Source organism: Oncorhynchus mykiss, chromosome 12 (assembly GCF_013265735.2).
Source record: "Oncorhynchus mykiss isolate Arlee chromosome 12, USDA_OmykA_1.1, whole genome shotgun sequence".
NCBI lineage: Eukaryota > Metazoa > Chordata > Actinopteri > Salmoniformes > Salmonidae > Oncorhynchus > Oncorhynchus mykiss.
In genome coordinates, this window is record NC_048576.1 from 74,107,477 (window position 1) to 74,135,447 (window position 27,971).

At 43.1% G+C, this 27,971-nt stretch overlaps 1 protein-coding gene across 5 annotated transcripts; it reads left to right on the plus strand.

The window, feature by feature from the left end:
* The first annotated feature begins 10 nt into the window (after positions 1-10).
* Positions 11-27,971, plus strand: LOC110538416 (cdc42-interacting protein 4 homolog). 5 transcript variants are annotated; one of them, XM_021625228.2, is made up of 16 exons: positions 11-297; positions 10,853-10,968; positions 12,096-12,152; positions 12,622-12,769; positions 13,254-13,316; positions 13,978-14,082; positions 14,275-14,403; positions 16,439-16,585; positions 16,755-16,952; positions 18,768-18,938; positions 22,417-22,446; positions 23,287-23,396; positions 23,591-23,723; positions 25,812-25,921; positions 26,024-26,163; positions 26,267-27,971. In XM_021625228.2, exons 1-16 carry the CDS (start codon positions 274-276, stop codon positions 26,416-26,418), a joined length of 1,833 nt encoding a protein of 610 aa, XP_021480903.2. In that variant the 5' UTR covers positions 11-273; the 3' UTR covers positions 26,419-27,971. The 5 variants fall into 5 exon arrangements, with proteins under 5 accessions (XP_021480903.2, XP_021480904.2, XP_021480906.2 ...); XM_021625230.2 differs by lacking the exon at positions 11-297 and adding an exon at positions 12,371-12,459 and having other exon boundaries at positions 10,877-10,968; XM_021625229.2 differs by lacking the exon at positions 22,417-22,446.

A 27,971-nucleotide genomic window follows, 5' to 3' on the forward strand; every position in this document is an offset into this window, starting at 1 on the left:
AGAATTAGGATTTGGGAGTGACGCGGATATGAAAGCTAGTTTATCCCTCTTTCCTTTGCAACGAATATTGTTTAGATTAACTAGACTAGTTAGCGATAACTAGCTAAATTATAGGGAGAAATGATTCTCACTGTTTAGAAACGGAAAGGATACCAGAAGGGGTATTTGAGCGTCCTCGGAATTCATATTTCAGGGTTGAGGCGTCATCCAAATTGGGATAACTTTGAAGAAGTTCTTTGTATTCAGGGATCCGCTGATAAGAAGACGTTAAACATGGACTGGGGAACGGATCTCTGGGTGAGTATGCGAGCAGTCTGGGATCTGCCAAGGGCTTTAGCTCTCGTGAAGTTTTACAAAGTATTGTTTTTGCCACTTTTAATGTAATGTTTCATGTAGCTTCTTCTATGACTATGAGCATAACAAGAGACTGGGTTTGATGGAAGTAGTCAAACAATACTGAGAATTATTAAGAATTATTTTCCTCCCCCAAGATAATGTTACTGTTTAAAACAAATTCCCTGCAATTCTATGTATTTTGACATGGCGTGGGGAAAAAAATGTAGGCCACAGGTTAGGTGTATTTAGAATGCTTTGAACATTTCAATTAACACCCAATTTGATGACTTTGTTACTTTGAGATTTTTTTGTTTGTTTGTGGTTGAAAAGAGATCGGGACACAGGCAAATGCTAGAAACAGTGGGAAGGTTGTAAGCAGGGATTGATCCCTGTTCTCATGTGGAAAGTTGTATGCTCGGCACAGGAATTTTTTTATGTTAATGGGAGTAGGTAACACTTTTTTGTATTTTTTATGTGTCTGGAAGAAAATCCTACTTGGTTTCCAGGAGAGTTGGCCACACCTGATCTATGTTTCCCAAGTGCTGGGTGTTTGAAAAATGTCTTAAAATCACCCAAGCTTGATGAAAAATCTAATGAATATCAATATTGAGGTGGTTTATGCATTCTAAGGATATAGATTTGGGTTAATGCCCTGCGATAGACTAGCGTCCTATCCAGGGTGTGTACTTTACATCAAGCTGCCTCACGCAACAGAAACAGTAGATGGGCTCCTGCCCTATGAGCCGTTCCAGCTCGTGCAAGCCAAGGCTCGTGCAAGGATACTTACTACTTATGCTTACTATATAGTTGAAGATCCTTGCTGTCATCTTACTCTACATAGTCCCCCTACCATCTCTGCCTAGCTTGTGCACAATACTAAAAAATGTGATTCCTCGAGCATTGAATATCAATGATTATTTGTATAATTGTACAACTGTCCATGAATAGCTGCAGTAATACATAGCCTCATTCATTTTCAAAGACACAATTAGCCATATCAGACTTCAAATATGTGATTACAGTGGCACAATTGGGAAGAAGTGGAATAATAAAATCTGTGGGGAATGTCAGTCGTGTTCTTGCTGACAAGCACAGTAATTACCCTATATTTTAGCCCATTGTTGAGAGTGAGAATTGTTCCACTGATCATACTGAAGTAAATTGATAATAAAATCTCTTGAAGACAAGATGTCATAAATCTGACCCTACATCCTAACCAAACAATTGTTCTATTCATTGCTCCCCCTCTAGAATCAAACATACAGTTTTCAGGTTCACAATCTGTTTGACAAAATGATTTATCACCAAACGAGGGTACTAATGCAAGTGTGGTGAAATTGACTTTAGTACATGCTGTCTAAAGGCTGCATTCTATCAAGCTGATTCCTACTCCAATATGTGATAGATGCCGTATAAATGCTGTTGGAACACTAATGCACATGTTTTGGGAATGTCCTGTGGTGTCCCTGTTCTGGTTACATGTTTTGGGAATGTCCTATGGTGTCCCCGTTCTGGTTACATGTATTAAATTGCCTTACTAAAGTTTTGGGTTACCCTGTGAACAAAGATCCACTTTTTGTTTTTGTTGAATGATGACTCTGCATTTGTACTGCAACTGGTTCAGAAAATTAATCATTTATTTGGGGTTGACAGCAGCAAAAAAAGGTTATCCTTAGTGCTTGGATTACCCCTACAATCCTCTCACCTCAAACGTTTTCAAGATATTGTTCGTATAGAGTGATCAGTGGCCGTGATGAATAAAGCTCATGCAAATCCAGTTGAGGCATGGGATGTATTATGCAAATCTCTATCAGATATCAACAACTCTTGACCAAGCAATGGACCTACAAGGGCCAATGCGTGAGAGTTTGCAGCTCTGAGTCTGCTTTAAGTTTGCTTTAAAAACCCCTAGAGTCGATGTCCACGCCCTGCGGAACTCTAATTAGCATAATAATACATCTGTCAATTCAAGCGAGAGGGCAGTTTTTTTTGTTGTTGCATTGGATGCGTCTCAATCCACCGCATCGTCTGATGTTGCAGTTCCGCATCTGCGGTGAAAGGTGGCAGAACTAGAGAAGGGTTTGTCAGACCATGAGACATCCTGAAAATCTGTCTTCTCACAAAACCGTATGTAGCGTCCAAACGGTTTGGCCTACAAACTATTATGACTCCTCTATGGAAAGATTACTCCATGGGACACGTCTGAAGTTGGTACAGCCGATCTTCCAACTTCTGTAGCATCCTAACAGTCTGGGCTACAATAATATGACCCCTCTGTGGAAAGGTTAGACTCACGAACATGTACATGTCGGTTGTTTTGCTCTAGGACGCCCACAGGCCTCACAAGACTCATCTGAACGTCCCCCGGCACCAGTTGAAAGAAATTAATGGAAGCATACACTGTGCATTCGGAAAGTATTCAGATTCTTCCCTTTTTTCAAATTAAGTTACATTACAGCCTTATTCTACAATGGATTTAATTCATTTTCCCCTCATCAATCTACACACACTACCCCATAATGACAAAGTGAAAACAGTTTTTTATTTTTTATTTGCAAATATAAAGCAGAAATACCTTATTTACATAAGTATTCAGACCCTTTGCTATGAGACTCGAAATTGAGCTCAGGTGCATCCTGTTCTACAAGCTGATTTGAGTCCACCTGTGGTAAATTCAACTGATTGGTAAATTCAATTAATTGGGCATGATATAAGTTCCGACAGTTGACAGTGCATGTCAGAACAAAACCAAGCCATGAGGTTGAAGGAGTTCTCAGTAGAGCTCCGAGACAGGATTGTGTCAAGGCACAGATCTGGGGAAGGGTACCAACACATTCCTGCAGCATTGAAGGTCCCCAAGAACACAATGGCCTCCATCATTCTTAAATGGAAGAAGTTTGGAACCACCAAGACTCTTCTTAGAGCTGGCCGCCTGGCCAAACTGAGCAATCGGGGGAGAAGGGCCATGGTCAGGGAGGTCACTCTCAGACCTCCAGAGTTCCTCTGTAAACTTTCAGAAGGACAACCATCTCTGCAGCACTCTACCAATCAGGCCTTTATGGTAAATTGGCCAGGAAGAAGCCACTCCTCAGTAAAAGACACTTGACAGCCTGCTTGGAGTTTGCCAAAAGGCACCTAAAGGGCTCTCAGACCATGAAACAAGATTCTCTGATGAGACCAATATTTAACTCTGGCCTGAATACCAAGCATCACGTCTGGAGGAAACCTGGTACTATCCCTACTGTGAAGTGTGTTGGCAACATCATGCTGTGGGAATGTTTTTCAGCGGCAGGGACTGGGAGACTAGTCCGGATCGACTGAAAGATGACCGGAGCAAAGTACAGAGAGATCCTTGATGAAAACCTGCTCCAGAGTGCTCAGGACCTCCAAGCTGGGCTGATGGTTCAGCTTTCAACAGGACAACGACCTTAATCACACAACCAAGACAACACAAGAGTGGCTTCAGGACAAGTCTCTGAATGTCCTTGAGTGACCCAGCTAGAGCCTGGACTTGAACCCGATCGAACATCTCCGGAGAGACCCGAAAATAGCTGTGCAGCGACGCTCCCCATCCAACCTGACTGAGCTTGAGAGGATCTGCAGAGAAGAATGGGAGAAACTCTGCAAATACAGGTGTGCCAAGCTTGTAGCGTCATACCCAAGAAGACTTGAGGCTCTAATCGCTGCCAAAGGTGCTTCAACAAAGACTGAGTAAAGGGTCTGAATAATTATGTAAATGTGATACTTTTTTTTTGTTGTTGAAATTAGCAACATTTTCTAAAAACTTGTTTTTGTTTGTGATTTGAGGTATTATGTGTAGATTGTTTTCCTTATCAATGTAATCAATTTCAGAATAAGGCTGTAATGCAACAAAATGTGGAAAAAGTTGAGGGGTCTGAATACCATGTATACAATGTACACATATGCATGCATACATACTGAACAAAAATATATAAACGTAATGTGCGACAAGTTCAAACATGTTACAGTTTATGTAAGGAAATCAGTTGTCAAATCAGTTGAAATAAATTCAGTTGGCCCAAATCTATGGATTTCACATGACTGGGAATGTTGGTCCCAGATATCTTAAAAACAGAGGTAGGGGCGTGGATCAGAAAACCAGGCAGTATCTGGTGTGATAATTTTTTAAATTTAACTAGGCAGCGTGCCTCATGCAGCGTAACATATCTCCGTCGCATAGAGTTGTCAGGCTGTTGATTGGGGCCTGTGGAATGCTGTCCTACTCCTCTTCAATGGTTGTGCGAAGTTGCTGGATACTCCACTGTAGTAATTATGTGGCCTTTATATTGTCCCCAGCACAAGGTGCACCTGTGTAATGATCATGCTGTTTTAATCAGCTTCTTGATATGCCACACCTGTCAGGTGTATGGATTATCTTGGCAAATGAGAATCTCACTTACAGGGATGTTAACAAATTTGTGCACAACAATTTAAAGAAATAAGTTGTTAAAATATGAAAATCATACTGTGGACACTGAAGGCTTTGCATGCAATGCCCTGATGCATTTAGTGCTCATCTCTGACAGGTGAACCGTGAGGTGGACAATTGTATTAGGAAAGTAGTCTATAAAGTTTTGCATATGCTACACAAGGAATAGTGTTTTTGTAATTTGCTTAAGGGTGGTTTTTAAGGACTTGTAAATGTGGCTAATTTGGCCAGCATCCCTCATTTATTGATGCTGCCTTCAGGTTGGATCTGAATGCATAAGGATGTCCATAAAATTTCTCAAATGTCTGGTAAATTAAAAATGTTACCTGATTTTAGAATATTCACATGAAAATCTGTCGCCAATTGGATGGGTCCATATTCTTTTTTTTGACACCTTGAGTTGGACAAGCATGTCACTCTCTGAACAGATACAAATGTGATGCTGTTTACACAGGCAGTCCAATTCTGATATTTTTCACTAATTTGTCCTTTGCACAATCAGATCAGTTTGTTTTTTGCCCATCATTTTAAGTGTGTGTGATTGCAGCATGCAATTTGTGGTGTTCCTGCATGTGAGCATTCCTGAATCTGCATATAAGTCCCCCTCCCCCTTCCATAAATGGGCAAAAGATCAGAATTGGGCTGTCTGTGTAAATGCAGGTACATAAGTTATAGCACCATTTTTGACTCAAATCAAAGTGCTGTCATTGGGGACCCTGAAGAACAAAGCAGCTGGTGTATTGTCTCTCAGATCATTATGCTATTAACTAGCTAGCCAAGTTCAAGTCAATGTTTAATTTCTCAACGAAAAAGCTTATGACCCAGATTGTTGTGCGCAAACTGCCAAACATTCAGAATGTCTAGGGCCTAGGACTTTTTTTTACTCGCGTGAATTTCATTGACATTGCTTGCCCCAAGACTAGTTTTGTCCTAAGGAAGTGTCCACTTTTGGGAGGGCTATGCCCGCAACAAGTTGTCCCACAGTTGGGCGTTACTTGATTCCCAGAAATAGGACCCTTTTGCCTCTTGCTGCCAACTGCGCGCATGGATGGAGCACAGTCTCATGGGCATGGCTGCTTGAGCCCTGTAGTCATTTTGCTCCAAATACATTTTCTTCTGCAACTTATATTGTCACCCACCATTGACTTGAAGTTGACATATTGAATGATATCAGTTACATGATGGCACATTTACTCCAGATCCTTCAATGTTTTCAACATTTCAACAATGCACTGAACTGACCATGCCAGAGGTCACCAGCATCAACTCTAGTCCTGGAAAGAGGGTTTGCCAACTAGGCTAATTACTGACAACCAATACCTTCATTGAGGAGTTTAAAATAGCCTAGGAAAACACTGTAGTGTACACTTGCTTTCCAGGACCAGGATTGGTGCCCACTAGAGTACCGTGTGACAACAAGCAATAGCTCACTTTTTAACATAGCTGGATGGATCTTTGCTCGCTCATCGATCTCACATGGTTTTAATGAGCATAATGAGTTGATTTCAACCTCTTTTGACTGCCACCGGTTGTCATGGATTCCCCAGCCAATGTGCACAAGAGTGAGTTACAGTGGTAGCTGGTAGGCGACACAATGGACAAGACAAACAGAGAAACAAGCAGTCTTTTCACTAGAAAATCAGGCCGAAAACACACTGCCCCTCAATGTTGCTACACTGTTTATCTGAGAGCTAGGCTATGGCTACTCCACCACCCACCCAGTGATCTGACCTCCTACACACACACACACACACACACCCACATAGTGAGTATGTAAATGGAGCGTTACAGAGAGGAGGGTGGGATGGTAGGTTCTGACCTCATTACCCATGTTCCCCCTGGGCCTCTCTCTTCCTCCTGTCCCCTTTCCATCCTCAGTTCTGCGCTGCATGGAGCACCAGCAACCTAATTAGGTTTGACCTCATTTAATGAACTCAAAACATCTCATCTCTCCATGCTCTTGTATTTATTTATATGGATATATTTGCCACATCTGTTTCACTTTTTAACCCAAGAGACATTTCTTCAAACCTCTACTTTCCTCTGAAAACAGATTTTATTAGCTGGTAGTTTACTGTACCTTCTATCAGGTTTAGACCATACTACTAGTGAAATTGATTGCGAGAGAATGACTTCAATTTGCACACAGATCTAACCAGGTTTTCATATGTTTGTATTTATGTGTGAGGGAGACTATTGGCAAACATTCATTCAACATTCATTCCTTCTCTCGCCACAATGTCCACACTGCCTAATTGGTTGTGATTGTGTTTGGCCAGTAACGTTCGTGGCCAACTGTGCTGCCTGCTCTGTGGCATCTGTCCCCTGCTTTCCTTGCCGTTAATCCAGCAGTTATTTTAGGCACCTAGTGTTCAGTATGTAAGATCAGTGTATGGGCATTAGCCCTGGCTGCTAGTGTGACTGAGTGAGGACAGGCTCTGTGTGTGTTCCACAATCCAGGACTGTAAAAAATGTAGCATGGCAGGCGGGCCCTTTTATAAAGATCATGAAAGACAGTGACTAAGGCAGGAAATATTCTCCATGGTCGTGGAGCAGTATCATTGGTGTAAAAATACTTGGAAGTACTACTTAAGTAGTTTTTGGAGGTATCTGTGCTTTACTATTTATATTTTTGGTTACTTTTACTTCACTCCATTCCTAAAGAAAATGTGTACTTTTTACTCCATCCATTTTCCCAGACACCCAAAAGTACTAATTCACACATGTATTAAGAGAACAGCCTCTGATCTGGAGAACTCACTAAACACATGCTTCAATTGTAAATTATGTCTGAGTGTTGGCGCATGCCCCTGGCTATCTGTAAGTAAATACATTTTTAAAAAACAAGAAAATGGTGCCATCTGGTTTGCTTTCTAAAATAATTGTATATTTTTTTTATTTTTTTACTTTTGATGCTTTTTGATAAACTAAGTACTTTTAACCTTTTACTGAAGTAGTAGTTTACTGGGTGACTTTCACCTTTACTTGAGTCATTTTCTATTACTCAAGTATGAAAGTTGGGTACTTTTGCCACCACTGAGCAGGATGACTTCCCATGTACAGGGTGATGCCTTTAATCTGTCTGGAGTTGGGGGGTGGAGGTAGAAGACACAGGCTGCTGGGTTGAGGCAGGGCCAACATGGATGGATAGGCCTACAGTCTTTGGAAGATTACTGTTCTTTGCCGTGTCCGTGTGTCCTAAATGCTATCATGAAGCCAACAGTATGCTAATGAAAAGCCCAACTGAATGTCCTAGCTTACTGAAACTTTAAATTGGATCCAATTTCTAAACAAAATTGTCTCATGGAGAGGGCAAACAAGGTTGTTTGTGTGGTGGAAGACCCCCCCCCCCCCCCCCCCCCCCCAAGCCAGTAGGCCTAATGGTTGTGAAACAACAATCAGCTTGGTTTATTTACAACTTAACCGCAACTTAACCGCTAAGACAGGAGAACTTTGTTAAACTGGAATGAAAACCAATGTTCTCTCCTTGTCTCTTGGTGGTGTTTAGGGTGAACACAAAAAGAGCACACTGTGTGCTGTGGTCCTCATTTTCCTGCCCCAAAACATTTGATCAGACTTCTAAAAATAAGTCCTCCCTGTTACACACATGCACACATACAGCAAGTTGCTCGCAATGTTTCATACAAGCCCACATGTTCATGTGTTACGTGTTCTTCTCAAATCAGAGGCCGTAGGTGTTATTTGTTCACTCTCTTTTTGCGTGCCCTTTTGAAGGGGTAGGATGGGTCAAGAACATGGCCCAACATGACAGGAATCTCTTCCCATAGACGGCCCGCCCCCATACTGTAACTACAGAGGGCTTGGAGGTGTTCGGAGGGAGGATTGGCTGTTCCTTGATATCATCCTCACTCTCTAACAGGCTTGTCTGTGCTTGAAGTGGCCATAAAGCACCCAGCCAAAAAAGGAACTGAAGAGAAGACGAGACGAGAAGACTCCTCACTGCATATCAAAGTGTGGGAATTTCTGTTCATGATACGTGTGGTAGCAAGTCTATTTAGTTTTTCTTCTGCGAGTTGACGATGTGTTTTGCTTTTTGAAGTGTAGGGAAAACCAAATAACGATGCGTAACGATGTAGGGCGTTTTTGTTTCGCCCGTCCATCACCCTCTTCCGAGGACAAAAAGAAACATTGTTTTTACAGCATTTGATTTGTTTTGTACATTATATACACATACATGACACTTCTATTTCTTTTCTTCACAGTAGTTACACAGCAAGAATATACAGCGAACAAAAATATCAACTCACCATTCTAACTATTTCAAAGATTTGACGGAGTTACAGTTCATGTAAGGAAGTCAATCAATTGAAATAAATGCATTAGGCTCTAATCTCTGGATTTCACATGACTGGGCAGGAGTGCAGCCATGGGTGGGCCTGGGAGGGCATCAAATCAAACTTCATTTGTCTCCTACGCCGAATAAAGTGTAGACCTTACCGTGAAATGCTAACTTACAAGCCCGTAACTAACAGTGCAGTTCAAGAAGAGTTAAGGAAATATTTACCAAATAAACTAAAGTAAAACATAATAACAAGTAACACAATAACGAAGCCATATACAGGGGGTACCGAGTCAATGTGCGTACAGTTTAGTCGAGGTCTTTTTGTGAATTATAGGCAGGGGTGAAGTGGCTATGCTGCTACTCGCTGTTTATTATCTATGCAATGTACAAACAAATGGAGGGGGGGTGTCAGTGTTAAGTCCAGTGGCCATTTGATCACCCACTGGGGAGCCAGGCCCAGCCAATCAGAATGAGTATTTCCAAACAATAGGGCTTTATTACAGATAGAAATACTCCTCAACACACACCCGGCGATACTGCAGGTGAAGAAGCTGGATGTGGAGGTCCTGGGCTGGAGTGGTTACATGTGGTTGTGAGGCCGGTTGGAAGTACTGCCAAATTCTCTAAAATGATGTTGGAAGCAGCTTATGGTAGAGAAATGAACATTAAATTCTCTGGCAACCGCTCTGGTGGACATTTCTGCAGTCAGCAGGCTAATTGCATGCGCCTCAACTTGATTTCAACTGTGTTGTGATGTTTCGCCTAGATTCTGAACCTTCCTAATCACATAGTATATACAGATTGTAAGTTAAAGATTAATATTTTTATTGAAACTATTATATTGTTGATTGATTGACTATGGCTTTCCAAATCTCCCAACAGTGCTATTTGTAGGGTTAATTTGAGGTAAATGTTGTGATTTTTCAGCCATTCCTGAACCCGTGACCAGAAACGAGCTACATAGGGGCAATACCAGAATAATCTAATGATACTGTCTCTTCGCAGCAAAATCTGCAGAGCTGAGATGATTGTATGCCCTATATACCTAACATTCTGTTGGTGGCAAGAATTTTATACATAATTGTTGTATTGAAAAATTCTTAATTTTTGGATCAAGTGTTTTTTTTGTTTTTGTATCAGTTCAAAACCATGTGCCATAGAATCAGTACATCAAATCTCTTCTATTTTACAATCTGTATGGCACTGCTGTCAACATTTTGGTCCTCAAATGAAACTGGTATGTTTTTCAATTTATGCCGATTTTCTTTTAGCCAATTTTTGGCCTTTTAAAGGTGTTGTATGCAATTTATATGCAATTCATATTTGGGATGTTTCTACTGAGTCTACGTACCACAGGAAGTGCAAGAGTGGGGCGTTTCCTATTTCCTGTCGGTAAAAGGTTGTCCTCCCTGTGTCCTCTTGTTCTCTCTCTTGCACTTTTCCAATTTTTCTCCCTCTTCCCACACTCTTTAGCAGCAGGATGATTTAGCATCTCAAGGCCGGGAGTTAAGGGTTGTGCATATGTAGAGATTTCTTGGAAGGCATAACATTTGGGTAGATATGGTGACTTGAGATTCAGTATCAACAGTCTGTAAACGAAATGTTGCCTCAGACTGATTTAATATCCAGCGTTCTTTTGGAGGACGTCACTCATCCGATGGAGCATGCCCTGTCATTCTTAGCTCATCACCATTAGATATCATCCATCTTGTGTGTATCGTGCATAAACTCTTTCTCTCTCTTTTCATGTTCCTTCTCCCCAGGACCAATATGACATCATCGACAAGCACACGCAATCCGGGCTGGAACTGGTAGAGAAGTATGTCAAGTTTGTGAAGGAGAGGACGGAGATAGAGCAGAACTATGCCAAGCAGCTGAGGTAGGCCTCATTCTTCATGGTTCCTCATTCCTCAGGCCTCATTCCTGCCTGTGTGCCCACAGCAGTTGATGTTTGTGCTCAAAAGCTGTTTTATGAAATGTATGTGGTGTCTTATGACTAGTTTGGGACAGAATTGAACTTGTCTCCCCCTGTTGGCATTACCCCAGCCCAGACAGTCCTAGAAACACTGCCCTCATTCTCAAGCTTGAGCCTGCATTATTGCCTCCCCTTTTCTCTATTTCTCACTCTCACTCCGAGTGTGTCTGTCAGTATCTGCTGATGGGCTCTGGTGGAGAGGAAGTGGGAGCAGACTGGCACATGATGGACAGGATGTGGTCAGCGAGAGCTCTAATGAAAGAAGGAAGAATAGGAGAAGTGGATCTGTTTTAACATGTTTTTCTTGACTGTAGTTTTGCATTGGCTTTCCCTTAAAGGGACAGTGCAGTCAAACATGATTTCCTGTGTGTATATATATATATATACACACACACACACACACACACACACACACACATCTGTCCACACTGAGGTTGGAAGAATACAGTGAAATTGTGACAATTATGATAATGCCTTTTTAGTGTAAGAGCTGTCTGAAATTTCAGTTTGTTTGGCTGGGTGTTTTTTTTTGACCTAGATGTTAATAATAGGCCAATAACAGCCAGCTTTCAGGTTACACATCCTTCCCATTAGGCTCCTCTCTGACCACTCCCAGACAGACCACAGACCACTCTTAGCATAATTCTTGCTAGTTTCTTTTTGACCATTTTAATTAAAAACATTGACAGTAAGGTAATTAGTTGTTTAACGTAGAAATGATTTGATATTGAGATAAAAAGGAAATATCAACTGTGCCAGTGGACCGGGGCAGTCTTGCCTACAAGAAGCAAATAATGTGTGTTGTATTGTTTCTTAGAGGTGTGGATTGATTTTAAATTGAATCATTTTTATTAAACGCAAACTGTAACCAATTTAGGTTTGAACTTGTTTATTGAGATTTGAATAGACACCCTCATTTGATGCATTGTGTTTTCCTATCATTTAGGATAATTAAGTTTGCATCTGTGTTTTTGACATATTCTATCTTCCAGACTACTTACCATATCTTCCCCCTCTCCTAATATTGACAGAAGTCTAACAAAGAAATACAATCCTAAACGAGGCTGTAAAGAGGAACAGGAATGCAGGTGAGCTATTGTGGGCTTTTGTGTGTGTGAATGAATGTGTGTGTGCATAAAATAAATGTGCTTTATTTGTACCTGCCCAGGCCAGCTGTGATCTTCAACATGACTTTCAGTTACTAATCAGACATAGAGAAGGAAAACAAAGCTTGACTAAAATAATACACCAACAATACATGACGTAATTTCAATGACGTGTTTTCAAACTGCTTTCCTGTCTATAGTACTGTAGTTGGAGAGGCTATGCCAGCACCTGCAGAGCAATGCAAATGACTGCTACTATACCCCCTGAGAGGGAAACGGGAATAAGGAAGTAATGGACCTATCATTACCTGGCTAACACCGCTATTTAAGCAACAGTGTATGTAACTTCCTGTCAATGCCCAAATCAATTATAGAGCTCATCTCTTCTGTATCCTTTCCCTCCCCCTCCCTTGTCCCTCCCCCCCTCTTCACTCCCCTTCCTCTCCCATAGGTTCTCCAACCACCAGTCCTTCCTTGACATCCTGAATGAGATGAACGACTACGCAGGACAGAGGGAGCTGATTGCTGAGAACATGATGATGAACATCTGCATCGAACTCACCAAGTACCTGCAGGAGCTCAAGATGGAGCGCAAGACGGTGAGAGAAAGAGAGATCCACACTGAGAGGGAAGGATGGAAGAATTCAAAACTCTGATTATTATAGTGAGGGCGAGTGAAGATGGGTGGGATCTAGGGAAAAGGAGGGAGAGTATGAAGGAGACAGGAAGGACGAGCAGAGATTTGTAGGTTCCTCTGTTATGGCACGAAGGTCGCCTTACTTGGGTTCTCTCGTAGGGGGGGTGGTAACTGTCATGTTGTCATCCTCTGAAAGGAGAGGAATGCCTTGGCCCAACCCCAATGGAATATAGAACACACACAAACATTAAAAAGTCTCCCAGTAGACATGACCCACAGACAGACAGACTGCTATTTGTTTACCATCTGTTTTGTTCAGTGGTTTTTGGTGGCCGTTGTTTATTCTGTACCCAATGCCAATGGCCCTGTCTAAGTAGGGACCGTCATGTCATCATCCTAGTGTTCTTGGTGTCTCATGTGTCCTCTCTCTGTTTGTCTGTTTGCAGCATCTGTCGGAGGCCAAGAAAGCCCAGCAGAGTTTGGAGAGCACCTATAAGCAGCTTGACAGTGTAAGTTTGTTTACATGTCAGGCCGTCTGCCAATAACTCCTCTCTTCCAAAGGGAAGATCTACGTTGTTGGTAGAATACTACTGTATACATCCTCTCTATACAGTAGGCCAATACTTTCCTTGTCAGGGAACAACTTGTCTGTCTTTCTGTTCCATCAAAGGGCAATGTTTTGTCTAGTCACTGTCCTCCATTGTCTAATGTGGTGAAAGCTGACAAATGTTTCTGAATGCTCTCTCATATTGTCTGCTGTAAGTGGGGTCATTGTTACATCAGTGAAAGGGATGTTTGTTCACTAGTTGTGTGTGTGTGTGGTGATTCAGGTGACCAGTATTTGTAATATACAGTAAAAGGAGATGAGGAGCTCATTTTAAAAGCAGGGGTAGGGAACCAAAACGAGACCAGAAACTAGCAGCACTCCAGCCCATTGCTCATCACTGTATGGCTCAACACCACTGACTTAAACCACTGATGTTCCAGCCCCATTCAGTAAAGTCAGGTGTTAGTGGCCATTGGGCAAGTGTTCACTAACCTTGGGTGAAGCAAAGGTCTCGCTTGTACACAATAGTAGAGACTTCTATTCCATTCAAAGAATGCCCACAGAACACAGTATTGGGTTAGCTAAGATCAACATGGATGTGTTTCTGTCTCTCTGTGTTTCAGAGTAAGAAACGTTTTGAGAGGGAGTGGCGGGAAGCGGACAAAGCTGCTCAATATGCCGAGAAAACGGACCAGGACATCAACGCCACAAAGGCCGACGTCGAGAAGGTAGTAGGACACCAACGCAGAATAAAAAGAACACAGGTTTTCATTTTCCGTTGCAAAAGGTTTTCCTACGGTGTGCCCTACTGAACACAATCCAGCTGTCCTACCTGTCCTGTTTCCCCCTAGACAGTGGAATGTGAGCCACCAGACCGACCTGTGTGTGACCTGTGTGTTTGTTTTGTTACCTGTGTCCAGGCCAAACAGCAGGCCAACATGAGGACACACATAGCGGAGGAGTGTAAGAACGACTACGCAGCCCAGCTGCAGAAATACAACAAGGAGCAGAGCCAGTTCTACTTCAGTGACATGCCTCTCATCTTCAACGTAAGGCAGAGCCTCTCACCCATCCATCCTGACCTTAACCTTAGCTTTCCTTCCTTATGCTGGAAATATTTTAAATGCTAACATTTGGTTCAATAGACACTAAAAACACAGCAGACCTTTTAAATGTTTTATTTAACATTTATTTAACCAAGCAAGTCAGTTAAGAACAAATTCTTATTTACCATGATGGCCTAACAAAAGGCAAAAGACCTCCTGAGGGGGACGGGGGCTGGGATTTAAAAATAATATATATATAACATATAACAACGAGAGACGACATGACATAAGGAGAGATCTAAGACAACAACATAGCAAGGCAGCAATGGATGGTAACAACACAACATGGTAGCAGCACAAAACATGGTACAAACATTATTGGGCACAGACAACAGCACAAAGGGCAAGAAGGTAGAGACAACAATACATCACGCAAAGCAACCACAACTGTCAGTAAGAGTGTCCATGATTGAGTCTTTGAATGAAGAGATTGAGATACAACTGTCCAGTTTGAGTGTTTGTTGCAGTTCGTTCCAGTCGCTAGCTGCCATGAATTGAAAAGACGAGCGACCCAGGGATGTGTGTGCTTTGGGGACCTTTAACAGAATGTGACTGGCAGACTGGGTGTTGTATGTGGAGGATGAGGGCAGCAGTAGATATCTCAGATAGGGGGAGTGAGGCCTAAGAGGGTTTTTATAAATAAGCATCAACCAGTGGGTCTTGCGATGGGTATACAGAGATGACCAGTTTACAGGGGAGTATAGAGTGCAGTGATGTGTCCTATAAGGAGCATTGGTGGCAAAACTGATGTAAGGAACATCTAGCCGCTCGAGAGCGCCCTTACCTGCTGATCTATAAATGAAGTCTCCGTAATCTAGCATGGGTAGGATGGTCATCTGAATCAGGGTTAGTTTGGCAGCTGGGCTGAAAGAGATTACGATAGAGGAAACCAAGTCTAGATTTAACTTTAGCATACAGCTTTGATATGTGCTGAGAGCAGTACAGTGTACTGTCTAGCCATACTCCCAAGTACTTGTTTGAGATGACTACCTCAAGCTTTAAACCCTCAGAGGTAGTAATCACACCGGTGGGGTGAGGGCATTCTTCTTATCAAACCACATGACCTTTGTTTTGGAGGTGTTCAGAACAAGGTTTAGGATAGAGAAAGCTTGTTGGACACTAAGAAACCTTTGTTGTAGAGCATTTAACACAAAATTCGGGGATGGGCCAGCTGAGTATAAGACTGTATCATCTACATATAAATGGATGAGAGAGCTTTCTACTGCCTGAGCTATGTTGTTGATGTAAATTGAGAAGAGCTTGGGGCCTAGGATCGAGCCTTGGGGTACTCCCTTGGTGACAGGCAGTGACTGAGATAGCAGATTTTCTGGCTTTATACACTGCACTCTTTGAGAGGTAGTTAACAAACCAGGCCAAAGACCCCTCAGAGACACCAATACTCCTTAGCTGGCCAACAAGAATGGAATGGTCTACCGTATCAAAAGCTTTGGCCAAGTCAATAAAAATAGCAGCACAACATTGCTTAGAATCAAGGGCAATGGTGACATAATTTAGGACCTTTTAAGGTTGCAGTGACACATAATCTGAGCGCTAAACAGATTTCATACCAGAGAGATACTGGTATGAAATACTATATACAGTACATCAAGAAAGCCAGTCAGTTGATTATTGAGTTTTTCCAACACTTTTGATAAACAGGGCAAAATAGAAATAGGCCTGTAATAGTTAGGATCAGCTTGATCTTCCCCTTTTAAATAAGGATGCAACGTGGCTGCCTTCCAAGCAATGGGAACTTCCCCAGAAAGGAGCGAGAGGCTTGGCGACGATAGGGGCAGCGACCTTAAAGAAGAAAGGGTCTAAATTGACTGACCCAGATGTTTTTTTGGGGTCAAGTCTCAGGAGCTCCTCTAGCACCTCGGAATCAGTGACTGCCTGCAGGTTGTTATTCTTTAATCAGGCACCAAGACATGGCAGATCTGATTGAGTGACGTCCCGTATGTGCCTCCTCTCCCTATAGAAACTCCAGGACATGGATGAGAGGCGGGTGAGGAAGCTGGCGCAGGGCTACGTCTTGTTCTCAGACACGGAGAGGCACGTGATGCCCATTATCGGGAAGTGTCTGGAGGGCGTCACCAAAGCGGGCACTAATGTCAATGAGAGGAATGTGAGTCGACTGTACTGTACTGCATGTATACAAAAGTACGTAGATACATGCGGTCCAATGAAGTTCAATAGAATGTGAGGGAAATGGGTATGAAACACGCATGCTTTGAAACGTTTTGGTTTTGTTGGTCTGTGTTTCACTGTCATAATCCAACCTACTGTCCCTGCAGGACTCCATAGTTCTTATAGAGCAGTACAAGTCAGGCTTTGAGCGTCCTGGGGACCTGGACTTTGAGGACTACAGTCAGGGCATCAACCGTGCCTCCTCAGACAGCAGCCTGGGCACCCTCGGTACACCCAAAGGCCCCCTGGAGCTGCTGGGCAAGAACAGGAGCAAACCGTTCTGGCTGTTCAGCAAGAAGAGTAAGGTAGGCTGATAGTACCACCACTCCTCCTCACAATGACAAGTGTACATCCCACTCCCATGACTCAGTTCTGACTAGCTGGGTGACTTTCTGAATTAGGAATAGACATTATTATCCTAATCTACAATTCATACCCTAATCAGTTTGTTTCCCTCCTATGAATGACTAGTCCCCTGAGTGGATTTCTTAGTGTTTGAAATGATCAGTGCTCCAAGGTGCAGGTAGATAAACCATGAGCAGTGTGTGTCAGTGTTGAGGCAGAGGGGCTGAATCAGGGAGACAGCATCTGGTGGTCCCTAGAGGGACATTCCCTCTTTCACTATGGTCCTGAAGCTGTGGTCTCACACACAATATTTCCTGTTCCCAGAGCTCTGCATGTACATACTGCATGGCCCCCTCTCTAACACACACACACACACACCTTTCTAGAACTGGTATGTGCATGGCTGTGTCCCTGGCCTGTCTGTGAATATGCCCCTCTGACTTTCTGCAACGTGTGACTGACTGACTGGTTTCCAATAGGTCAACTCTACTGGCAGGCAGCGATCTGCAGAGCTTGTGCTTTCATCAGCACAGACAGGCACAAACACATTGACTTTTCCGCTACAAACACACTGCTATTATACTGTATTATACTGGCCTAGACTATAACATTAACAGTCAAACCACCACAATGACACCTTTGGGAAATGCCAACCATCAGGTATGATACTGGGACAGGGAGGGATGACTAGTTCCAGGTGAACTCATTTTTGCTGTGTTCTCTCTACACCATCATTGGAGATCATAGATGACGTTGGACCACTAGAGGCCGTCTAGATCTAGAATATATTGGATGTCCCTTAAACAGGCCTCCTGAGCCACTCTGAAATGACAAAAAATAAACTAGACATGAATGTTGAGAGTACAGCAACCCAACACCTAGCTAACCTACATCATGGCCGGCCTCTACCCACTGCTGTATCTCTCTCTCTCCTCCCTCCTGTCTCTTCCAGCACTTTCCTCCTGCTGCATGTCTGATTGGCTTACCCTGCTGACTGCTGTCCAATCCTGTTCCTCTAATACACCCAGCCTACCTCCCGTCCTACCTCCCGTCCTGTCTATGTGATGCACCGCTCTGTGTCATCGCTCCTGCTCTCCCCAAAGAGGTGGTTCAGTAATGATCAGAGTTAACTTTCATATTGAGCCACTCCCCACTGCACAACACTGACTCAAACAGCTCCTAGTTAGTGTTTTTTAGTCCAGGACTCCTGTAGGTCTAGGCTGATCTGTGACTGAGAAACCAGCCTGTAGAGTTGACTACATTCTCCCTCACTGCTCCTCACTTGGTTACACCATCATGCCAACGTTCAGTAGTTCCCACCAGCATAGAGACCTGACATGTTTCTTATTACCCGTGTTACAAGCATGTATACCAGGCCCAGACCTATAGGGTGTACTTTGTACCCAGTTCAGTCTACCTATGTATCTGTGTCCAGATTGCGGTTAACCAATGGAACCTCCCGTTGGTCCGCTCCAATCTGTCAACCTTGTCCTCACGTAGGCTCACTCTACTCTACCCTTCATTGTGGCTTGTGTTTTGTTGTTGTTGCATTGCTGCTGTTGGGGCTGTAGTGCGGCTGTTGTGGCGCTATGTGAATGTGGCTGTGGGCTTCTGCAGGGGTAACTGCTGCAATGTTGTCTTCTCTGTGTGGTGTGCTTAAGGTGTTGATGGTGTCTCTCTCTTTCCCTTATCATCTGTTTTGTTTTTGTCCTCTCCCTCCCTCTCTCCCTCCATGCCACCCTCTCCCCGGGTGTCTGTGCTTCACCCCGCCCCAGCTCTCTCCCTCCCCCTCCTCACTCACCCCCTTGTCCACGCCCCCCGCCTCCTCACCCGCTAACGGACCCCCCTCCCCCAAGTTCGGCCGGGACCCATTGTCGTACTGTTTGAAGGAGATCAATAAGACAGTCAAACCCAGAATATCCTCCTTCCGGACCCTCGGGCGAATGGTGAGTCATCAGGGTCAGGGGCCACAACGTCTCCTCGCAAAGGCCTCTGTTAACCTGTTTGGTGGATCAACCTGTTCTTTCTTATTGTTCCAGGAAATGACTGAATATGTCCAATCAAAACCGTCTAAATTATTGAGCAAAATATTTTAGGTTTCAGGTGTTGACCTTTCAGAGTGGAAAGACAGAATCTTTGAAGGTGACATACACTGAATATAACAAACATTAAGAACACCTTTCTAATATTGAGTTGCTGGTCCATGTTGACTCCAGTGTTTCCCACAGTTGTCCTTTGGGTGGTGGACCATTCTTGATACACACAGGAAACTGTTGCAGTTCTTGACACAAACCAGTGTGCCTGGCACCTACTACCATACCCTGTTCAAAGGCACTTCAATCTTTTGTCTTGCCCATTCACCCTCTGAATGGCACACATACACAATCCATGTCTCAATTGTCTCAAGGCTTTAAAATCTGTATTTAAGCTTAGAGCAGGTGTCCTTCATGTTTTTTATACTCTGAATACACAGTGCATTCAGAAAGTATTCAGACCCCTTCACTTTTTCCACATTTTGTTATGTTACAGCCTTATTCTAAAATGAATTACGTTGTTTATTTTTTTTTCCTCCTCAATCTACACCCAAATGTTTGCAAAGGTTTACATTTACATAAGTATTCAGACCCTTCACTCAGTACTTTGTTGAAGCACCTTTGGCAGCGACTACAAGTCTTCTTGGGTATGAAGCTACAAGCTTGACACACCTGTATTTAGGGAATTTCCCCCATTCTTCTCTGAAGATTCTCTCAAGCTCTGTCAGGTTGGACCGGGACCGTTGCTGCACATCTATTTTCAGGCCTCCAGAGAAGTTCAAGTCCGGGCTCTGGCTAGGCCACTCAAGGACATTCAGAGACTTGTCCTGAAGCCACTCCTGCGTTGTCTTGGCTGTGTGCTTAGGGTCTTTGTCCTGTTGGAAGGTGAACCTGTGCCCCAGTCTGAGATACTGAGCGCTCCGGAGCCGGTTTTTATCAAGGCTCTCTCTGTACTTTGCTCCATTCATCTTTCCCTCGATCCTGACTAGTCTCACAGTCCCTGCCACTGAAAAACATCCCCACAGCATGATGCTGCCACCACCATGCTTCACCGTAGGGATGGTGCCAGATATCCTCCAGACGTGACGCTTTGCATTCAGGCCAAAGAGGTTAAATCTTGTTTTCATTTCCCCACAGCTCTAGGAAAAGTGTTGGTGGTTCTAAACTTCTTCCATGTAAGAATGATGGAGGCCACTTTGCTCTTGGGGACCTTCAATGCTGAAGAAATGTTTTGGTACCCTTCCCCAGATCTGTTCCTTGACATCTACGAACAAATCCTTCGACCTCATGGCTTGTTTTTTTTCTCTGACATGCGCTGTCAACTGTGGGACCTTATGTAGACAGGTGTGTGCCTTTCCATATCATGTCCAATCAATTGAATTTACAACAAGTTGACTCCAATCAACTAATATTAATTTAGAGTCTCATAGCAAAGGGTCTGAATACTTATGTAAACATTTTTGCAAATGTCTAAATCTGTTTTTGCTTTGTCATTATGATGTATTATGTGTAGATTGATGAGGAAAATGTTTTATTTAATACATTTTAGATTAAGGCTGTAACATGACAAAATGTGGAAAAGGTTGAGGGGTCTGAATACTTTCCGAATGCACTTTGTATATACAGTCATAGCCAAATGTTTTGAGAATGACACAAATATTAATTTCCACAAAGTTTGCTGCTTCAGTGTCTTTAGATATTTTTGTCAGAAGTTACTATGGAATAATGAACTATAATTACAAGCATTTCATAAGTGTCAAAGGCTTTTATTGACAATTATATGAAGTTGATGCAAAGAGTCAATATTTGCAGTGTTGAACCTTCTTTTTCAAGACCTCTGCAATCCGTCCTGGCATGCTGTCAATTAACTTCTGGGCCACATCCTGATGGCAGCCCATTCTTGCATAATCAATGCTTGGAGTTTGTCAGAATTTGTGGGGTTTTGTTTGTCCACCCACCTCTTGATGATTGACCACAAGTTCTCAATGGGATTAGTTCCGACTGCATGATCGGGATTAGTTCCGACTGCATGATCGGAACTAGAAGCACAACATTTTGCTACACTCGCATTAACATCTGCTAACCACGTGTATGTGACAAATAAAATTTGATTTGGATTAAGGTCTGGGGAGTTTCCTGGCCATGGACCCAAAATATCAATGTTTTGTTCCCCAAGCCACTAAGTTATCACTTTTGCCTTATGGCAAGGTGACCTATCATGCTGGAAAAGGCATTGTTCGTCACCAAACTGTTCCTGGATGGTTGGGAGAAGTTGCTCTCGGGGGATGTGTTGGTGCCATTCTTTATTCATGGCTGTGTTTTTAGGCAACTCCCTTGGCTGAGAGGCAACCACACACATGAATGGTCTCAGGATGCTTTACTGTTGACATGACACAGGACTGATGGTAGCGCTCACCTTGTCTTCACACCTGCCTGCTGCCATTCCTGAGCAATCTCTGTACTGGTTGTGCCCCGATCCTTCAGCTGAGTCAACTTTAGGAGACGGTCCTGGCCCTTGCTGGACTTTCTTGGGTGTCCTGAAGCCGCCTTCTTCACAACAATTGAACCGCTCTCCTTGAAGTTTGATGATCCGATAAATGGTTGATTTAGGTGCAGTCTTACTGGCAGCAATATCCTTGCCTTTGAAGCCCTTTTTGTGCAAAGCAATGATGACGGCACGTGTTTCCTTGCAGGTAACCATGGTTGACAGAGGAAGAACAATGATTTCAAGCACCACCCTCCTTTTGAAGCTTCCAGTCTGTTATTCGAACTCAATCAGCATGACAGAGTGATCTCCAGCCTTGTCCTCATCAACACTCACACCTGTGATAACGAGAGAATCACTGACATGATGTCAGCTGGTCCTTTTGTGGCAGGGCTGAAATGCAGTGGAACTGTTTTTTGGGATTCAGTTCATTTGCATGGCAAAGAGGGCCTTTGCAATTAATTGCAATTCATCTGATCACTCTTCATAACATTCTGGAGTATATGCAAATTGCCATCATATAAACTGAGGCAGCGGACTTTGTGAAAATGTATATTTGTGTCATTCTCAACACTATCGGCCACGACTGTATATTTAAGCAAGAGAGGGTGTGGTCTATGGCCAATATACCACGGCTAAGGGCTGTTCTTATGCGCGACACAACGTGGAGTGCCTGGAAATAGCCCTTAGCTGTGGTATATTGGCCATATACCACAAACACCCGAGGTGCCTTATTTCTATTATAAACTGGTTACCAATGTAATTAGAGCAGTAAAAATAAAATGTGTCATACCCGTGGTATACGGTCTGTAATACCACAGCTTTCAGCCAAATAACATTCAGGGTTCGAACCACCCAGTTCTTTCTCTCACACACACATTGTCTGTCTATTTCTTTCTCCCTCAGAGGCTCACTCCAGAGAGGATCATAGTAATGGTAATACTAGAGTGGTGTCTGTGTGGGGTGTTAAAGGGTGTCTCAGCCTCTCACATTGACGGGGAATCTCACACATGACCACCTCTCCATCAGTACAATTGGACAAGCATCTTGGTCTCAAACGTCACACTAAAGTCTTCTTGTTTACCTTCTCAAATCAATGCTGGAATGTTCACGCTCTAGTTTAGCTGCTAGCACACGAACTGGAACACAGCCAGATTCAAATTCAACATTACATGCAAAGCAGAGGGCTGAAAACATGGCCTGTCTGTCTTTCCGTTTGGAGTTAGAGTTGAAGAGGTGGCCACCTGGTGGATTAGGGCTGTAACAACACTTAACTCAAGTCACTTCAGCAATGGGGCAACATTATCTAATTTGTATCATTTGACCGATTTTTATATTGGCTTCAGTTTACCTCCATTGTTTTACTGGTCTGTCACTGATAACCTCGTTCCTTTAAACGTTCACTATAAAACCCAATGGGAAGAGTTCCTAAAAACAGGTTCTTATTTGGGTGGGTGTGCTGCCAATGGAATGGTATTGGGAATGATTATATGGGTGATAATGGTGGTGGTCTTGGGTTCAGCTCACTGTAAAAACGAAGCATATCTGTTAGTTTTTGCTTTAGCGTGAACAATGTCATTACTAGAGGTTAAATATGTTTTTTTTTGTCATCAACCATTTCCCTTGAGCTGAACCATAACCACAGACCGGCGTTTTCTCTAGAGGTGGTTGTGGGTGGCGGGGTGTGTTCCTCTCCTACCACGTGCCGTGGTGATGGAGAATGTGTGCGCTTGCGTCCGTGTTAAAGTGACTGTTCCTCCCTGTGTGTTTTCTCAGCCCACGGTGACAGAGGACTTTGGCCATCTCCCCCCCGAGCAGCGCAGGAAGAGGTTACAACAGAAACTAGATGACATTGGCAAGGAGTTGCAGAAAGAAGTGGACCAGAGGTGTGTGGGGGAGTTTGACTGCTTTGACAACCATCTCTGTGACTGCTGACAACTTCTCCCAACAGTGTGTGTGGTGTGTGTGTTTACCAATTACTGCACTCCACAGGGGATGCATTTCCACAGAGAATCAATCCACCTCTCATCTCCTCTCTCTTTCCCTCTCTGTTGCTCTGTCTCTGTGTGTGTCTCTCCAGTGAGGCCCTGGATAAGATGAAGGATGTGTATGAGAAGAACCCCCAGATGGGAGACCCTGCCAGCCTGTCTCCCCAGATCAACCAGACAGCCCAGAACATGGAGAGACTGAGATTAGAGCTCAGCAAGTATGAGGTAATGGACTCCCCTCTACTGGCCACAGTCATGTACTGCATGTTATGTTCCCATATGCAAGCTAGAATACATACAGTTGAAGTCTGAAGTTTACATACACTTATTTTTTTCAACCACTCCACAAATTTCTAGTTAACAAACTATAGTTTTTGCAAGTCGGGTAGGACATCTACTTTGTGCATGACACAAGTAATTTTGCCAACAATTGTTTACACACATTATTTCACTTAAATAATAATAATTGAAGTTTACATACACTAAGTTGACTGTGCCTTTTAAACTGCTTGGAAAATTATATCATGGCTTTAGAAGCTTCTGATAGGCTAATTGACATCATTTGAGTCAATTGGAGGTGTACCTGTGGATGTATTTCATGGCCTACCTTCAAACTCAGTGCCTCTTTGCTTGACATCATGGGAAAATCTAAAGAAATCAGCCAAGACCTTGTTTTGTAGACCACAAGTCTTTTTCATCCTTGGGAGCATGCGCCTGAAGGTACCTCATTCATCTGTACAAACAATAGCACTCAAGTATAAACACCATGGGACCATGCAGCCATCATACCTCTTAGGAAGGAGACGCGTTCTGTCTCCTAGGGATGAACGTACTTTGGTGTGAAAGGTGCAAATCAATCCCAGAACAACAGCAAAGGACTTTGTGAAGATGCTGGAGGAAACGGGTACAAAAGTATCTACAGTGCCTTGCGAAAGTATTCGGCCCCCTTGAACTTTGCGACCTTTTGCCACATTTCAGGCTTCAAACATAAAGATATAAAACTGTATTTTTGGTTGTCATAATTTTGCACGCCCAATTTTTCAGTTTTTGATTTGTTGAAAAAGTTTGAAATATCCAATAAATGTCGTTCCACTTCATGATTGTGTCCCACTTGTTGTTGATTCTTCACAAAAAAAATACAGTTTTATATCTTTATGTTTGAAGCCTGAAATGTGGCAAAAGGTCGCAAAGTTCAAGGGGGCCGAATACTTTCGCAAGGCACTGTATATCCACAATAAAACATGTCCTATATTGACGTAACCTGAAAGGTCGCTCAGCAAGGAAGAATCCACTGCTCCAAAACCGCCATAAAAAAGCCAGACTACGGTTTGAAACTGCACATGGGGAGAAAGATTGTAATTTATGGAGAAATGTCCTCTGGTCTGATGAAACAAAAATAGAACTGTTTGGCCATAATGACCATCGTTATGTTTGGAGGAAAAAGACGGAGGCTTCTTTGCAAGCCGAAGAACACTATCCCAACCGTTGTGTTGTGGGGGTGCTTTGCTGCAGGAGGGACTGGTGCACTTCACAAAATAGAGGGCATCATGAGGTGGGAAAATTATGTGGATTTATTGAAGAAACATCTCAAGACTGCAGTCAGGAAGTTAAAGCTTGGTTGCAAATGGGTCTTCCAAATGGACAGTGACCCCAAGCATACTTCCAATGTTGTGGCACAATGGCTTAAGGACAACAAAGTCAAGGTATTGGAGTGACCATCACAAATCCCTGACCTCAACCCCATAGAAAATTTGTGGGCAGAACTGAAAAAGCATGTGTGAGCAAGGAGGCCTACAAACCTGACTCGGTTACCAGGAGGAATGGGCCAAAATTCACCCAACTTATTGTGGGAAGCTTGTGGAAGGCTACCCAAAACTTTTGACCCAAGTTAAACAATTTTAAAGGCAATGCTACCAAATACTAATTGAGTGTATGTAAACTTCTGACCCACTGGGAATGTGATGAAAGAAAAAAAGCTGAAATAAATCATTCTCTACTATTATTCTGACATTTCACATTCTTAAAATAAAGTGATGATCCTAACTGACCTAAGACGGGGAATTTTTACTCGGATTAAATGTCAGGAATTGTGAAAAACTGAGTTTAAATGTTTTTGGCTAAGGTGTATGTAAACTTCTGACTTCAACTGTATTGCTTGTTACCTCTTCATAGTTATTTGTAAACACAGACCTCATGTTTTCCTGATTTTAATATACAACCCATTCCTCTCTTTGACTTGGTCTCACTCACAATCTCTCACGAGCACAATCTATAGGAAACAATGGTATATTTCCTCTGTGCTTTGTTTCGCAGTCATGGTTGACAGAGGCAGGAAGGCGAGGGGACTCGATGCTCAGGAGAGATACGTTACCAGAGGATGCGTTGAGCTACAGGTCTCACTCCAACAACAACGAACCATACAGGTTAGAAACCAGACGCTGAGACTTCACTCATGGCTGTCAGTGAATGTACTGTAGTCATATATCTATATTTATTATTAAGCATATGTGTGTTTCTCCCTCCAGCCCTGATGGAACCCCCTCTGAAGAAGGCACCCCAGATCCCTCTCAGGCCATCTACGCCGAGTTTGACGACGACTTTGAGGAGGAGGAGGAGGAGCTTGTCGCTCCCATCGGCCAATGTACAGCCATGTACAACTTCCCAGGTAGGTGTGGATGGGTCACAATGACACCAATGTACTCAACACTATTATGGTATAACACACTTGTACGTGGCGATAGTGTAACATGCTGTCATGTCCCTGCTAGGTGCCAGCGAGGGGACCATCACCATGCAGGAGGGGGAGGTGTTGTCTGTAGTGGAGGAGGATAAAGGTGACGGCTGGACCAGGGTCCGCAGGGCCAACGGGAACGAGGGCTACATCCCAACATCCTACGTCAGCATCAGCCTCAGCAAGTGACCCGACATCCATCCCACCCACACGAGGCCTGAGGGAACGGCCAGTCATCACTGATGATGATTCCAAAATACTGTGGCAGCTCTCTCATGGGACCAATCAGAAAGAGAAACAAAGCACTGTGGGCGGAACCATCTGGGTGTCCATAAGGAGACTATTAGGGCCAATCGAGTCGCTTTGATTTCCTCACGGAGATGCGCACCCATGATTTCTTTCCCCTGCTGGCCAGAGAAGATGCAGTCAATTGTGCTTTTGGCTCCTCCTGGCTTGCATGTCTGTACCAGGTCACTATACTTACCACATTTTCATCGTAGTTCTTCTTGATATTATCACAGTGCAGTTGTGGTTTAGTAGTGGATATCATAGCAGGACTGATGATATAGATTAGAATGCGGCACCAACCAACATGTCCATATGCCCTCACCTCACTGTGGGAAGGCTTCTCCTTTTCACAGTGAGAGGAGGATTAGAAGTGCTGTACTGGAACATTTGACATCAGGGTCGTTTTCAGTAAGGATAAACATTTTGAAACTGGGTCAAACAGAGGTACTGAACTTGTCCAATGAGAACACAGTGCCCTACTGAACAGGAGCCAGGATTAAGAGGACGTTTATCTGACACATTATTAAGCATAACCTGCTCTCTCTCACTCCCATGCAGCCAGAATGTAAACTGATCACATTCTTGCTCTTCTTCATATTTGCACACAGCGTTTTGGACAAAGAACATTTGCTCAGAGAAAGGAAGTGTCTCAACACAGGTCTATGGGCACTGCATTTCAGTAGGAAAGCCCTGTTGACACAGCCACTATTCAGATCAGATATACTCACCAGTTAGCGTGACTTTATTTCCTTGTGCTCTGATGTATAAATAGATTAGCCCCCCACAAGGCCAAAGACTGACACATACTGATGGCAATAAAGAAATGTTTCAGACAATCACAGCCGTATCTTCACTGCAGCTCAGATTCAAGCCATCGACATAAATGGCCTATACGAGAGCTCTTTAATAGCTCTCGATTCTGAATGGTAAATAATGAATTGTTTGTATTGAGAATATAATTTATTAAGTATGTGTATGTTGCTACATTTAAGAGTTAAAGTTTAAGGCATGTTTTGGTTTATATCATAGGAGTTGACTCCCGTTTGTACTTTTCCCTGCAAACACGGTGGACTCTCTGTATCCAGAGGCGAGATGGATACCAATAAATTGTTGCAGACAGAATATGTGCAACGTTAAGACGATCATATTTATGTTATAAAATAATATATTTTAGCCATCACTACACCACTATTGTCTTATTAGCTTTTTAACCTGATGAATAAAGATTGAGAAGTTGAGAGCAGATGTGTATCTTCGTGAGGTGAATGTGTCCATTTTGTCTGGGGTTTAATAGGCGCTCCAGTTTTGAGCCACGCCGGAATATTCCTAACGTAAAAACTCGCATGTCCAGGTGCCTTTCTGGTTGAAAGCATTGTGTGTGTGTGTGTATACCTAACATGCAAATGTCTTCTGTTTTTAAGACTAATAAATGTAACACACATTTCAAAGTTCAA

What these genes read in the sequence shown, in the direction of transcription:
- LOC110538416 (XM_021625228.2), top strand. Translation starts at nt 274, where the DNA reads ATGGACTGGGGAACGGATCTCTGG. An exon ending in AACTATGCCAAGCAGCTGAG is followed by an intron (nt 10,969 to 12,095) that starts GTAGGCCTCATT and finishes TAATATTGACAG; the next exon opens with AAGTCTAACAAAGAAATACA. An exon ending in CCTATAAGCAGCTTGACAGT is followed by an intron (nt 13,317 to 13,977) that starts GTAAGTTTGTTT and finishes TCTGTGTTTCAG; the next exon opens with AGTAAGAAACGTTTTGAGAG.